General features: G+C 50.4%; 5 protein-coding genes across 5 annotated transcripts; 2 read left to right on the top strand and 3 right to left on the bottom strand.

Moving 5' to 3' along the window:
- Positions 1-82: 82 nt before the first annotated feature.
- Positions 83-1537, bottom strand: PC9H_000842 (uncharacterized protein; the record flags this gene model as incomplete). Its single annotated transcript, XM_036770496.1, has 4 exons — positions 83-198; positions 374-740; positions 794-1461; positions 1516-1537. 4 exons carry the CDS (start codon positions 1535-1537, stop codon positions 83-85), a joined length of 1173 nt encoding a protein of 390 aa, XP_036636341.1.
- A 73-nt stretch (positions 1538-1610) lies between these two features.
- On the top strand, positions 1611-4908 carry PC9H_000841 (uncharacterized protein; the record flags this gene model as incomplete). Its single annotated transcript, XM_036770495.1, has 18 exons — positions 1611-1631; positions 1685-2086; positions 2141-2552; positions 2603-2665; positions 2721-2857; positions 2910-2998; positions 3054-3131; positions 3184-3435; positions 3505-3617; positions 3692-3761; positions 3828-3897; positions 3950-4033; positions 4082-4171; positions 4232-4331; positions 4384-4463; positions 4518-4615; positions 4666-4732; positions 4783-4908. 18 exons carry the CDS (start codon positions 1611-1613, stop codon positions 4906-4908), a joined length of 2352 nt encoding a protein of 783 aa, XP_036636340.1.
- Positions 4909-7264: 2356 nt separating this feature from the next.
- On the bottom strand, positions 7265-10659 carry RAD15 (DNA-dependent ATPase of the nucleotide excision repair factor 4 complex; the record flags this gene model as incomplete). Its single annotated transcript, XM_036770494.1, has 20 exons — positions 7265-7579; positions 7629-7809; positions 7855-7961; positions 8013-8105; positions 8160-8345; positions 8399-8570; positions 8621-8690; positions 8743-8861; positions 8914-9008; positions 9068-9165; positions 9213-9325; positions 9380-9476; positions 9522-9645; positions 9706-9822; positions 9875-9994; positions 10061-10252; positions 10306-10383; positions 10446-10492; positions 10550-10580; positions 10633-10659. The coding sequence occupies 20 exons, from the start codon at positions 10657-10659 to the stop codon at positions 7265-7267; spliced, it is 2382 nt and encodes a 793-aa protein (XP_036636339.1).
- A 360-nt stretch (positions 10660-11019) lies between these two features.
- On the bottom strand, positions 11020-13233 carry PC9H_000839 (uncharacterized protein; the record flags this gene model as incomplete). Its single annotated transcript, XM_036770493.1, has 11 exons — positions 11020-11086; positions 11137-11302; positions 11353-11534; positions 11597-11819; positions 11874-12109; positions 12161-12277; positions 12330-12350; positions 12400-12544; positions 12592-12867; positions 12918-13045; positions 13100-13233. The coding sequence occupies 11 exons, from the start codon at positions 13231-13233 to the stop codon at positions 11020-11022; spliced, it is 1695 nt and encodes a 564-aa protein (XP_036636338.1).
- Positions 13234-13593: 360 nt separating this feature from the next.
- Positions 13594-15057, top strand: PC9H_000838 (uncharacterized protein; the record flags this gene model as incomplete). The annotated part of the gene is made up of 1 exon (XM_036770492.1): positions 13594-15057. The coding sequence occupies one exon, from the start codon at positions 13594-13596 to the stop codon at positions 15055-15057; it is 1464 nt and encodes a 487-aa protein (XP_036636337.1).
- Between the last annotated feature and the right edge of the window lie 344 nt (positions 15058-15401).

Raw genomic sequence — 15401 nt, 5'->3', positions numbered from 1 at the left:
ATTTTTATTCAGTATTTTGAAGTAATCAAACTATTTGGAACATAGTTCTGTTGAGCATATATCAACTACCAGGAATACTGGGCTATATTCCAAAAGAGTCGTAAGACTCGGTAGACCGACTATCCCAGGTAGATGTAGAGGAGATGGCGGACTGGTTTGCGTTCGCGTGATGGAGTCGGGTTTCCTCGAAGATCGTCTCTGATTTGGGGTCAGATCACTACCAAATGGGGTGCTCGGCGTCCATCCAGGAAGTACGTAGCTTCGGGGATTATCCGAAATGTATGACCGGATGGTGGTTAGGCATGAGGGACGTTTGGATCTAGGTCATTGCGCAGTGCCCGTATGGATTTGTCTAGCTGTTCGAAACACGTACGGAACCACTTCGCTGAAGATGGAGCTAATCTCTGCAGTGAAGACGTAGTCGGTTGTGAAAGCGATAACTGTTCAAGCTGGGCCGAGAGTTGTTGCTCTACAGGGAGGAAATTCTCTTTGATGATGCCACATAGTATGTTGTCAATGCCCTGGAGCGTATCCAGTTCTTCCTTGATGCGAGTAGGTTCTTGTGGGCCATAAAGAGCGGCAACAAAGTCATCGGCAGAGACGAGCAGAGTCGCTGACGCGTTGCACATGCTGTCATAGACGCCGGGCGAGGGACTGTCCGTGTTCGATGCTTGAGAAGTGAGGATATCCTGAAGCACACGTTTATGGAGTAGGGACGTGTAGCGGAGGAAAGTGTAGGCCTGTAAGCGTCATTGTAAGGAGATGTGGACGTTCACGAAGATCCAATGCGTACCTTCTTGGCTCGTGCTAGTTCGTCGACTTCCAGCTTCTTATCTGAGCCAATCCCAAATTCAGCCCAGCCGTCGTCAAAGTCTGCGTCCAGTTGGTCGGCTCCGTCGTCTGCCTCTGCCCGTTCTATCATGTCGTGTAGTTCACCAACAGCATCGTCGAGAGAAGCTCTGTCTTGCTTCCAGCGTTTTTGGACAGCGAGGGCATTGCTAAGTGATAGATTCTTCGCTTTCTCTGCAAGTTCATGAACGGTACCCGTCCGCGATAGATATTCGTCCCCGGGATTCGGGGTCGATGCAGCCGCCAAAAATGCATCTGCGAGAGAGGATGTAGCTTCGATCACGTCCTTTACTGTCTCAACGGCTTCTTTGAATAAGGTAGCCCCATGATGATTTGGATCGATAAAGAGAACACAGTGGGCAACGGCGGCTACGCGCTCCGATATCTCTTTGATGGGAGTGAGAGAAGCTGAGTACGTCGGCGAAGAGGGTTTTAACGACAAAGCGAGCTTCGTTGCCGCCGTATATATCAAACTAAGAAGGGACGAGAGGTCCTTCTGAATGATACCCAGAGTGGGCCGCTCGTCGGGCTTCTCTACAGGCCCGTCGCCGTCAGATAAGAGAGTCAGCGCATCGGAGCACGTTGCGCGGAGCAGCGTCAAGGCTGTGAGTGCTGATGAGGAGGTCGGGTGAATGGACGTAAAGGACGACGATTGATTTGTCTAACCTTTTTGTTTGTCGGAGGCCATGAGTTGAGGGTGGGCTGACCCTAACCCTAGCTTTTGGCTTACCTTAACTTTCGGCATCTCAGTGCAAAGCTGCATGCCTCCGACCTCTTGCGCTGTGAGTATTCTTGCCTCTGTCCTCTCCCTTTGCTCACTGTCGGCCACAACCAGCGTGTGGGCTCATTGCGCTTCGCGTCGAGCACCGTCTTTGGGCGCGCCGCGACACCGTCCTTTACCCCCGTATGCCGCCGTTTCTTGAGCCTTTCCACGCAATGCGTCCCTCGGCAGTCCGTTCTCAAAACCTCCAACTATGGCATATTTTCTCGCTGTAAACTTCTGGGACAGCCCTTTTCTCCTCGATATCTCTCCCTTGGGTCTATTTTCTCGCGTAACAAGCCTTCCCCGTCACCCTCACCGTTAACCGTGGCACATATAACCAGCCTGGAGTCCGAAGCTAACACTAATAACCACGATGTACCAAAACAACTGGCATTGTTTCAGGCGCTGATACAAACGGACCTGAAGCCTGGATATGAGTTGGTGACGACACGTTGGGAGAGGATGTGTGAATTCGTGAGTTCTGCGAATAAATGGTGTGGTCAGGTCAATTGAACTTACACCCTGTAGGACTCCTCGTCCCCGTTACTAAAATCCGACGAAGCATTTCAGCTATACTTAACGGCTCTTCTCAGGCTAGGCAACCCCTCATCAATCCCCGCTGCTGTTCGGCGGCGCGACTCGCTTCTTGTCGGCACAGGCGCAACTACAATCCCCTCGCAAACCGAAGGCTCACAGGTCGTGGCAGAAGGTGAGGCTGTGGCCGCGTCTGCTAAAGACCCTTCAGGATCCCTTCTCGAGGGAGCCTCTGGGAGGCCGGTATCGAAAAGTCAAGAAATTGCCGATTCAGTCTTGTCTGCCCAAGCCCTGGGATCGACGGGAACGCCTGTGCCTCCTGGTTCTGATATGGCAAAGTTAGCCGCTGCGATTCAAGCAGCGGGTGGCAGCGCGGCTGCCCCCGTCCAAGTCTCAATAGTTGAACGTCAGTAACGTCGTTCATTACCTCTGCCTCCCAACTCACATCACTTCCAGGCAAAGGAGCCTGGGCGCCTCGCCTGACGCGATTTATCATACTCACCGCTCTCGGCAGCTTCTGTACGCGCCTCCTTTCAAGCTTACCTACTAAACCTTTTTGACATTGGCCCATCAGTTATTCTTATCATCTTCGCCGTCCTCTTGGAGAATTCTGGCCTCATGAAGGCAGGCCCTCGCCAAGCGGAGTTCGTTCCTTCTGAAGGAAAGACGGTCACTTTTAGCGATGTCCACGGTGTAGATGAGGTCAAGGATGTAGGCGAAATTACTTTGAATTCTCGGGATCCTGATCTCAAGGTATCCACAGGAATTGAAAGATGTAGTGGCGTTCCTAAAGGACCCGACTACCTTCGCTACGCTTGGTGGCAAACTTCCGAAAGGTATTCTATTGACTGGGTACGTTTGTCATGCAAGTGGGGTACCTCAGTTCGTTGTTTGAATTGAGCTCTAGATCTCCCGGTACTGGCAAAACCCTCCTCGCACGCGCCGTTGCAGGCGAAGCTGGTGTTCCATTTTTCTTCGCATCGGGGTATGATATTCCCACAAACTAAGCGAGGCCCACTCACTCACATGCCGCATAGTTCTGATTTCGAAGAGATGTTCGTTGGTGTGGGTGCGAAACGCGTGCGGGATCTCTTTGCCGCGGCTCGGAAGAAGCAACCTGCCATTATCTTCATTGACGAACTTGATGCCGTCGGCGGCAAGCGAAGCAGCAGGGACCAGCAATACATGAAGCAAACCCTGAATCAGCTTTTGGTCGAAATGGACGGGTTTATGCAGACTGAAGGGATCATCGTTATTGCTGCCACCAATTTTCCCGAAAGTCTTGATTCGTGAGTGCTTTACTCTCCACAATCTACGCCACACTGCCCACACCAATTGATGCGAACGCTCCCGAACAGCGCATTGATTCGTCCAGGTCGATTTGACAGAACGATAGCGGTTCCGCTTCCTGACATCCGCGGCAGAGTCCAAATTCTGAATCACCACATGAAGGGTGTCACCACAAGCCCAGGTATAGACCTGCTCGCTCACGAGATATCCCGCAGTCGTGAGATTGAAGCGTGCTAACTGGGTTTATTTCTCCAGACGTTGATCCGACCATACTCGCCCGAGGCACTCCTGGATTTTCTGGAGCAGATCTACAAAACATGGTTAAGTGAGTTTTGCTCCGTGACACCGTGGTGGTTTGTATTTTTCTGATCTTCCATACTTTCCATTTAAGTCAAGCGGCAATACAAGCATCCAAGGAACGTGCTACTGAAGTTACGTTGAAGCACTTTGAATGGGCTAAGGCATGTGCTTTGTTCTTCTTATCCTTACGTTGTGCGCTGATGACCACTTTAGGATCGTATTGTTATGGGTGCAGAGAGGAAGAGTCAATATATTGACCCCAAAGCGAAGCTAGCGACTGCCTTCCATGAGGCTAGTGTCTGTTATGTTCCTACTTTTCACAGCGCTGACGGCGTTTTCGATTAGGGAGGCCACGCTCTTGTAGCATTGTATACCGATGGCGCGATGCCCCTCCATAAGGTCACATGTGTGCCCAGGGGACACGCTCTGGGTGTGGTGAGCCTTCGTCACCTCCTCGCCTCCTACAATTCACGTCTAACCCGTTGCGTGATTTAGACGTCGCAGCTGCCTGAGGATGACCAATACTCGGTGTCTTTTAAGCAGTATCGAGCGGGCATTGACGTTTGTCTCGGCGGTCGCGTTGCTGAAGAATTAAGTGAGTAACAATCAAAACTTCCGCAGCATTTCTTTGTACCGATCGTAAATAGCCTACGGTACTGAGAATGTCTCGAGCGGAGCAAGCTCCGATCTCCAGAAGGCGACTGGCACAGCGACGGCTATGGTGAAGGTAAGTAATACCCAATTGAGTCTGAGGACTATGCTAATCAGCCTACCTCGCCAGTACTGGGGTTTCTCGGATAAAATAGGCAGAGTATACTATGGTGATCGGGATAATATTAGCCCTCAGCGAAGGATAGAGATTGAGGACGAAATTAGGAAGTATGTGTGCCTTGCTCTCTTGATCGTCAATACGCTGACGCTCTTGGTAGACTAATACAAGACAGCGAAGAGAGAGTAACCAAGCTACTGAAGGAGAAGCAAGAGGAACTGCACAGAGTAATCTCTCTTCGATCTGCGATAGCCCCTTTGCTAACTGTCTTGGATAGCTTGCTCATGCTCTCGTCGAGCACGAAACTTTGGATGCTGATGAAGTCAGGAAGGTGATCAAGGGAGAGCAAATCCGCAATATTTCTGAGATCCTCCAGGAAGAGCTGTCTCAAACGACACCGTAGTATTTACTGGTGACGATGATATCTGATGGTAACTTATCCATCGATTGACCAAGCTCAACGGTCCATCGGGCAATCGCGTTCATTTCGCAGATATATAATACTATAGATCACTGCTGTAACCTCCGTCCCTGACGAATACTAGAATCCTCGATCGGATGTTCTTCCGTGAACTGTACCCTTAACATTCAGGAAAGAGGTCATTTTGCCTCTCTGACTTTGAAGTCAACAATCTGATCTGTCGGGTCGTTCGCTTGAACATTTCTGTTAATCTTGATGAGAAGGGTCCAGGCTTATAAATCTCGCGTAGAATTGCTTGTAACGACGCCACCGCGATACAAGTATAGGCGAGAGAAGCACATTGCAAGCATTGCTTGCTTGTGCTGATCATTCAATACGGCCTCCTCTTTGATTCATCGATAAGCAGAATCTCCCATCATCTGAGATGTGATAACTACACCGTGATATCAACACACTGGATACTGCCAAGGTCCAGGGAACCTGAACGTCGCACGGGCTGCCGCAGCGCGCGCTGGCCTCGGTTCGTCTGTGCCAGGTACGGGATTCGCCGTAATACTGCTCCCTTCTGATTGGCGGTACGCCTGGAAGCCTCTGGTCGGTAAATTACTTCAATGCTGAACAGTTGCACAATTCACAAATCCCTAGAACAATGTGCACTAGGCACCGAACGATGGGCAACCGATAGCATATCACCGAACGCCACTTATACTTACATGAAGAAGTAAGATGAAGAACATCACTGCGAAGCACCTTCTTCCCTGCCGGATGGAAGCGCCCGCCAAATTTGGCAACTAAGAACAAAGCCATCACTTTAGGGTGCATTCCACCAGAGGATTCTAGATATTCATTCCAAGGCGAGCCAGTTTGCTATTAGCTGAGGGATCATTGAATGAATCGCATTTTGATTCCATGCTCCTTGTTGATGTGCTCGACGGCCTTCAGGTGGGTCCGACGCTCAGTACACGCGCCACTGTACGGTCGGACTCATTGTCATTGCACCAACAGGACCGCCGTCACGGTAGCTCTCGGCCACCCTGTGATTCAATGATACATCGCCGAACCCACCTTCCGGTGTAATAAATTGCCGCATAACAGGAATAACTTATCCCAATCGCTATTCCCAATCGCGGATGTGGTAAACATTTACAGCTCCCGTTGCCATTAAATGCACGAGGTTCTCGGCCCCTGAGCAAAGGGGACTAGCGAATAATCTTGTACAAGACACATATTTCGTGCGTTTGCGGCGTGGTACAATCCACGAGTGAAAGTTCACAAGGGGGAAGGTATTTCTCCGCTCAGCCTCCCGAACTGGACGCTAATGGGTCGTTTGGACCAGAGGCGTTTGATGTGGCGAGTTGCTCGTTTTGGTAGCATATGGAGTGAACCTTGGCGATGTTTCCTTTACGTATGGATGAAATAGGTTAGATTTGTTAACGTCCTATCGGAATTTCCATCTGACTTGCCTTCGTATTTTTGTGCCCGCTACTACATCTTAAGGGACCAGGCTGCCGGTTCGCTGCCACGGAGCTTACTATGTTCGTTGCTCTGACCTTGCCAAAACAGTCTCATCTTGCCGTGCATATTTTTTGATTATAAAGGCCTGCACCCAGCCGGTGGACCAGCGGTATAAGCCTGACGTCGGGCCGTGAACCTTGGTCTTTCCTACATTTACGGCCACCCTGTGGTCAGTCCCCTCTGAACCAGCTTTCTTTCTTCAACTTTCCCGCTCGTCAAGGTACGGTCATTGAAGCGACGTATGCCAAATGCTCAAATGCTCAATCTATGATGTATCCAGCGTCGCCAGATCCAACGTCAAATCACGATTCGTGATCGATATAGTCTTTCTCCTACCTCCGCCGACGACAACAACAGTGAGAGATCTTCCTTACCAAGTCCGCGAGTCCGTCCTTGAAATAGATGCCACCTGGTTTAGATGTGCCACCGCGAGCTCTTCTTCGTCCAGTGCCCGACCCAGGATTGTAGCTCGAAGTCATTCACCGGCCAAGCCAACGTCGACTGCAACAGCCCGGAATGTTTTAATAGCAGTGCCCACCCTCCCACCTGTGGAGCGCCTGGGGCGCCATGTCAGTGCCGCCGATACTGGACGTGAGTAGCTCTACCCTGTGAGCCTCGGCGTCATGCTGACCTACGTGGGGAGGATTGCAGCCAGCCGGATCGGCTGATTCAGTGGGTAGGCCCCCAAATCACAATAATGACGACGCCCCACTAACCAAGTTGTGCCCTTAGCAGAAATGCTTTACCTGCCAGCAGCGCGAGCGCGATGCGGCGAAGGTCAGTCGGCTATCCCATTCAATCGCATCCATTGACACTATGCAAACTATACATCCAGGTCGACTAACATCTGGTCTTCTATTCCCCCATCATCGTATCCATCGTCAATGCTTCCTGTGTCCCTGTCTTGTTGTCGTTGCTCTAAACCCAGTGCCTTTTGCTTTTCTTGCGCCTTATTGATGTCCTCAATAGTCCATAATGAGATACCTGTCTGATTTTCATTGGGATTTTGAGATATCGTGCGCATGAAGAGCTTGGATAGAGTGATGGCCATGTCGGTGGATAGATTGGAAGAGGTCTCAGTGATATACTGATTTATCCACCGTGGCAGCTTGGCTCGCTTGTCGGCTCTGGCAAAGCGCTGCGCGCACGGTTAAACGAAGGAACCCCATCCCCCCGGAAAGTCTCACCTTGTCCGCGAATACCATGAGCCCCCAATCTGTCTTACCGCGTAAGACACGCCCTACACACTGTGCTGCGTTTCGCATAGCGTCGAAGCCGAGGAATTCCGACTCTCGAATTCGGTACGCATCCCGCAAGTACTCCAGTCTGGCCTTGAGGATGCGACTCTCCGTGTATTGATATGGCACCCTACCTCTATCAGCCACGGGTAAGCACGCGGAACGTAAACCTTACCCAAACATGATGACAGCACGTCCGTAGTTGTGGTCGAAATCGATCCCTTCTGATACCTTCCCTCGGGCTACCGACAGAAGCACAGCACCACGGCCATTGTCACAAGCCTGAAATAAATGTGGTCAAGCCCAGATCATACCGTTCTGGGAATGACTCACCCGACGGTAATTCTCTAACGCAATGCTTGTCTCATTTGCGTCAGGTGTTTCGACGAAAATGAGTTTGTTTTTCCACACTTCGTTCAGGATACCCTTTAATTCGCACCATGAGTATGTCATAGAAGATGTCTGGCATCTGTTGCATACCATATCATTCCATGCGGCTACGATCGATTCCATGTAGAGATAGCTTGGAAAAAAAGCCACTATGCCATCTGGGACGATTTTACTATATTCAACGAGGATACTTCCAAAATTGCGAACCACAGCTGGGTCGTTCCTGACTTCGAAACGCGAGCTGATGGCGACCTGGTCGCTTCCACGAGTAATGACCTAGGAAGGATCCGATCAAGGCCCGACGATAAGAACAAGCTTGTGAGACCCACCAATGGTAGAAAGGCATTTCTCGTCAGCGTCATGGGATACGTTTCCTGTACCACGGGGGTAAACTGCAGCATCTTCGGGTACATGTCCAACGGGGAGATAGTCCCTGATGTAATGACTACGCTGCTGAAGCGCTCGAAGACTGGCTTGATGGCCAAGGAGGGATCAAGACATCTGGAATGGGCTATTAATGTCGCTCGCCGCTTCGTTGAGGAGGGACCCACGTAAAATGGAAGACGGGATTGGGCACGGTCGCATTATCGGTCTCGAACGGTTCAAGAATGAGAAGAAACCCTGAACAAAAATGAGGGTGTGGGGTGACATGATACGGGGAATACCAGCCTACCCTTCTCGTAGGTGGACACAAGTGTGGCGAAGCTTGCAACCTTCTGAAGGGCCGAGTACTCGTCCAAACGGCTGACCTCCAGAGTGCGGACCAGTGATTGCAGTCGGTCGGCGCAAAACCTTTGGTGATAAATTTTGAAGTGGGGGGAAATTAGTGTGGTACCTTGCTTACCGTAGTGGCCGCCGCTCGATATAAGTAATGTCTTTAAGATGCTGTAGGAAGGACAAAGGCGTTTCCGCCACAACATGCAGTACACGCATCCTAGTCTGTATAGTAACGGCATGATTCCTCTTGAGACGTAATGTCCTCGGATAGGAAATAGTACCTTCAAATATTCGACAAATCGCTTTAAAAACGCCACAAAGTGCTCGGCTTTCCGGATGTTGCCAGGGATAGCCTCGTTGAGAAGGTCATCCGGTAACACTGATCGCATTGTGAACAATGGGGTTCCGTTGAAAAGTTCAGCCTACCTGGATTAGCCATGAATGAGTCTTCGTCATTCTCTTCTGACATTCCCTCTTGGAGGCCCTCTACGAGCTTTGAGTACTCGTCCTGCAGCTTTGCGGCATCAGTAGTCTTGATCCTGAATACATTTCAACCAGCTGTCCGACGCTCGGGGACATAAAAACGAACTAACTCTTCGATCTTCTCTCCGAGTTTGGTAACACTGCGAACGGCCGAGTCAAGCATGGGACGAGTGATATCGATGCTGAGAGACTCGATGCAAACATTGTCTATACTTCGTTAGTATACCATGGCACACCAATAAAATTGGTTACCGATGTTGTGGGCCTCGTCGAATACAACTATAGCGTCTTTGGAAAACTCTTTTGATACCTGATCTGCAACCTTTGGATCTAGGAGGTAATGGAACGAGTATATAATGATGTCGACGAAAGGCATCTAAGGTAATAAAGTAGGTCTGCTGTCTGCAAAACTGGAGTGTTTGATGCAACGACTCACCATTCTGCGAACTGCGAAGTAAGGACATATTCCTTTCTCTCTGCCGTACTCTAGGACGTCTGCCAGTGTCCATATTCCGGCTGGGATGAGGCTTCCCGGTTCCAGTTTCCCAAGATTCTGGATAGAATGTCATGAGAGCGGAGGGATATATTAGGCCGATAGTACGCACTTCATGCCAGTCGCATAGTTCGGTAGAACCTGGATTGGCCCGCCCCTTCTCGCAGTTGGCCGAATTCGTCAGGTCTCTGCACCGTGCATCAACAACATTGCCCTTCTTCTCCTTTGACACCTGTAAGAATCCGAATGGAACGGTTACGAAGTTCCAGGCAAGAGTAACCTAACGAAGACAACGCACGTCCGGATGAATACACAAGTTCTTGCGACTGGTCAGGCCGAGGCCCATGAAATTACGTTCCTTCGCTGCGCTTTCTTCGTTCTCCGCGTACTTGATGCGGTATTCAATCAGTCTCTTGAGCTCGGCCAATGCTTTCTCGATTTCGGGGACAGTACGCGAGCAATATATTAGCTTGCGCTTGGTAGGGTAGAACTTGGAGGGGAATTAAGGCTTTCAGTGGCTTGAAAGGGGACATGGTGCGTTACCTGTTGGTAAGAGACAATCAAGGACAGAAGCGATACGGTCTTCCCTGTGCCCGACGGCATCTCCAAAACACAGTGTCCCTAGGGCATCCATTGCCGATTAGGACTCCTGGTCGGTCGTGCATCGGGAAGCAACCAGTTACCGTTGCATCCAGTGTGCGCTTCAGATCGCACATGTACATGTATTGCTCTAAGCGGAGTACATGTCAGCATTCCCTCGTCTGGCATAACTTCAACCGCCACATACCTGGATATATTCGGTCATACGGGAAAATAATCTCATTGCTACTCAATATTCTGGTTCTATGCATGGAAGATATGACCATGTACCGGTAAATCATCAATGAAGAACTTCATGGTGGTGAGCTTCAAGCTTCAAGAGGTAGAAATCGAGAGGACCAGCCAGGAAGTATAGAGGTAATAATGGATGCGTGAAGCAAGTCACGTCGGTCGCGTAACTGAACTGCTTCCACAGGTTCCGATCAATCGACTCAGCGAATCCGGCAGCACGTGCAGCTCTGAACCTACCCTCAACTCTGCATATTTACATCCCACTGAGAACCGTGAACCGAGACGTAGATTATCAGCAAGTCCAATCAGAATTCATGGTTTATATGTAGGTTACGAAAAGTCCACGCCCTTGAGGACAACAACACTATTAAACATTGATAACTGTCCATGAAATCGAAAGCGAATAGATTAACGAAACAAAACAGATCAACTATCACCCGCGAAGCTTTGGGCTGCTTGACCCAGAATATCCATAACGCTTATTCCGCTGACACTGTGAGGAATGTGAGTTACGGTCTGTGATTCTGCAAACGGACTACGTACCCCTGGGCAGAATAACCGTCATTGGGCGACTGGCCGGTCTCGTCATCGTTGGCAGATTGGCCAGTCTCCGTGTTGTCCGGAGAAATGGTCGTGCCAGCCTGTGCCGTAAAGCCACTTTGACCCCACTGGTATTGAATCATGCCTCGCAAACCAGCTTCAATTCCGGCTGATCAAATTGTAAGAGAGAGGTAAAGCAGTGAATGATTAAATATTTACTGCTGATCCATTGCTGATAAGCATCATCACGCTGTTCATCCGTGACACCAAAGGGTTGCTGGGTGATGGGTTGGCCGCTATCCGAACCGAAGGGTGCGACGGAAGTATTGAACGGTGTGAAGAAAGGCGAATTTTCTTGTGTTACCAGACCAAACCCAGTAAGTGCTGATGGCTTCCCCATACTATATATAAAGCAACCATGCGTTATTAGTTCCTAATCATCAAAGCATGACAAGCGACGTGCCTAGCAGCAGACGCAGCTTGTTGCTGAATCCAATCGATGCCTTGTTGAACAGTGTTCTCGAACGGCGTCAGATTTGGATCATCAACTCCGTAGGAATTTTGGTCCGGGAAAAGTTGGAAGGTGCCAAAGCCGATTTCTGGAATGTTGAAGATGTCCTCACTATCTACACCTTGAGATCCATCAAAGGCGGGGCCAAGGTCTTGATCATTCTGGCGCCGTGTTGCTGGGAAAGTGACTTCGGTACTACTGCCTTGATTGATAGCTATTAGGGACTCACGAGTTGCAATCCAGTTCCCTCTGATTCGCACAGCGGACTTCGATCCCGCAGCTGCCGCTCTCTTCGCCTCACGATTGCGTTTACGAGCAATTCTACGCTTCTTCAGTAGATTGGCCCTCGTCAGAGGAGGGGGGAGGCTTCGTCGCCTTTGGCCGGGGGCTGGCGATGTTTGGGGTGGAGGAGGCGTGACGCGAGGGAACAATTTTGGACAATCGACGCAGAAGAAGCCTTGAGATCTGGGGCACTTGTGAGCTATCCTAAGTAGTCAACAACAAATCCCCACGCACCCCGACGATACAAGATGATTAGGGTCAATCGATCTGACGTGTTGCGCGACATCCGAATGCCATCTGGTCACGGTTTGTGCTGTGCAATCATCGCTGGCGGCGACAGAAGAATGGCATCTGGGGGGGAGGGCATTAGGATTACATCAACCAAAACATTTCACGCGCGTACCTCGGGTCATTGGCAAGTTCCCTACATATCCATAAATGCGTGTATAGGTATGTTGATGGAATCCACTTACCAAGAAAAGACGCCAGTTCGGTTGGCATATCGTGATACAATCTGGGTAGTATAGTTCTTGAAGATGGACAATATCGTTTCGTTCGTGTAAAACTCGTCATGTTGTCCGGAAACCCCGAATTGTCGCACGTAAACATCCATCCCACCTGCCAAAATTCAGGATTCCATATTTACACCAAGCACATGCACTCACCGAAGTCGTTCGATAAGAAGTTTCGAGGGTGGGTATTATTAGTGCCTGGAGTGACATCCCGACGCAAAGTCAAGTTCCCAAAGTCCGTGAGATTATCGAATAATGGTCGTGGATTCCAATTGTTCGTAAGGGACAGAAGGACGGTCATGCCGTGCTGTTCTGCAATGTCGATGACCTTGTCAAGTTTCTGTAGGCCATTCGGACCGTCATTTATAGTCGTGGTGCCATTGGCAACTAGTTGGAACCAGGTGCCATTCTCGGGAATCGTCTCAACGTCTGGGTATATTCAGAACACCAATAGACAGTACGATGGTTATCAATCTCACCATTGAACGCCCATGTTCGTACAACTCTGATACCTCGTGCTGACATGTTCGAAATTGTGTCGATAATATCTTGCTCGGTGTTCAGAGTGGGCAACCAATAAGCAGTCGTGCCAATGAATGGGAATGCACTGGGGGGACTCGTCAACGGCGACACTATGATGGGCGCGTAAAAATCTGCTCACCTTCCATTCACAACAAACTGATCACCCTCCGTCGAGACAAACGGCGAAGGGGCCCTCTTCTTGTATTTGCGGGGTGCGGCCGCCGATGCGACCAAGGCCGTCAACGCCAGCGGGAGGTACTGGGAGACTTTCATGGCAATGGAGGCCGCAGAAAGAGTGGGCGCGTCTTCGTGGGGGAAGGAAGGCGAACGACAAGGGCATCATTGACCTTGGGCCCTTAAACTTATTTAGTTCGGCTGTATTGCAAGGATCGCACACGTGAAACGAATTTGTTTCGCTCGGCGTCCATGACTGTAGAACGCGTGGAGGTTAACGCCGTGATGTTAGGGCTGTAAGGGCTAGAAGGCTTGATCCAATCAGAATCTAGTTGCGTTTTTGTACAAATTACCTGCAGGGCCCATGATGGTCGTGGTGGAAGATTTGCTCAATTCAGGAAATGTCACGGCGCTAATTCCATGACACAGACACTGGCTCCAGCGCTAATCTCTGCCGATATGCTCGCTCCTCGCACACTCCGACTTTCCAGTCGCGTCCGGCCGTCGTTTCGTGTAGTTGGGACACGGAATATCTCCTCAAACCAGCACAAAGATGCAGATGGCCCAATTTACCCGGAGGGCGCATTCGCACAGGATGCCTCATTTTTTTCTGATCTGGCGAGACGCTTCATCAAGTTCTCTGCCATTGGAACATGTGCTCTTGCTGCGATAGGTTGGGGCGTATTTGAAGGTACTCAAATGTGGGTCGAGCACGTTGAGTTTGCTTCAGAAAAGGATCAGGACGCCCGGTCATGGGAATGGCACCTGGAACCAGATAATTGGGGGGAAACCGATCCAGCATTAGGATACAAGGGGAGGCACTCAATACGGGCAGCATGGATGGCAATGAACTGGGGCAGTGGGCGGTCGGGGTCCCTCACAAACGAGGCTGCAAGCGGAACAGGTGGCTTTAGCGTGGTCAATACAGACCTAGCGCGCGCGAATGAATTCCTCAACACTGCAGTTTCTATCGCCGAGCCCAGGTCCGCTAGCAATATACTAAAACCGCAGACCATGGCTACCCTTCTCGCACAGCACGGATACGTGTTGGAACGAATGAACGACGCGCTTCAAGCCAAGGCCCAATACACTCGCAGCTGGGCCAGCGCTCCAGGGAAGGGCCATCTCGCTACTTACGTCGCCGCCCGACTGGGCGATATCAATCGTCGCTTAGGGCTCTCAAACGATGCGTTGGCTTGGTGGGCGCGGGCGATCTGCATAATGCAGCCCTCGGAACCGGCACTAGCCACCGAAACACCCATCATACCAACAACTGTACCGTCTTCGCCATTTGATCAACGTGTACTGGCCTCGATTCTTGTTTCTTTATCTGCGTTCTATGCCACGTCTGGTCACTTACAAGAAGCTCAGGTAGTAGAGGAGGATTCCCTGCGACTTATGCGTTCCATTCCTATACCAGACACCCTCACATCTGCAACACCTGCCCAGGCCCTTCATTCACTTTTTATACTTCACCGCGCATCTTTATTATCCATACACCTTGCGGAAGTGCTGCATTCGCGCCAAAACACCTCACCCATGGTACTCCAATGGCTGAGCAATGCTGCTGAATCTTCGGAACGCGTTGCCCTCATTCTCGCCGACGCTCCGATGGATAATACGAAACACCGACCACCCCAGTTTATTTCCTCCGACGCGAAGCCACCGACAGCCTACCTATCATCCAGATCACTTCGGAGACCTGCATCGAATCTTCTCCGAGATGCACGCCGCACTGCCGTTGAAGCTTGGAGCTTGATGGGAATCCTGACCGAAGATTCGAACCCCAAAGAGGCGCTTCGATACTACGAACGAGCTATACTCTGCGCTGGAAATAGCCTGGATGACGCAAGACAGGAACTTCCGGAATCTGAATGGAGGTTGTTGCATAGGAATTACAGCCGGTTACGGGGGAAGATGTGACACTCGGGATTGTTTGCTTTGACACACTGTGCACCACGGCCCTCGGTTGTATTATTGTCAGCGTTTGTCGCTAAAGCGTCCACCTAGCACATCGTACAAGCCGGAACTCAAGATGCGACACAGCTGCACATGTGGTTGAGTAAATCACTTCTACGCAATCGTATGGAGTCGCACATCACACACGAGTACGTAGTGCTGTTGAGTAACTCGCTTCGTATTATGTTCTTGCTATAATGTTGTGACAGCGGACGCATCTCCAGGTCTTCTGCCCGGCTTTGGCAACGTATTGCGCTGTAAATCTAGGTTCTCGCGGTTGAGTGGTTGCGCCATATTATCCCTTTGAA

Source organism: Pleurotus ostreatus, assembly GCF_014466165.1.
Source record: "Pleurotus ostreatus strain PC9 chromosome Unknown scaffold_1, whole genome shotgun sequence".
Lineage (NCBI taxonomy): Eukaryota > Fungi > Basidiomycota > Agaricomycetes > Agaricales > Pleurotaceae > Pleurotus > Pleurotus ostreatus.
The sequence above is the reverse complement of the archived record's forward strand: the minus strand, read 5'-3'. Positions and strand labels throughout refer to the sequence as shown.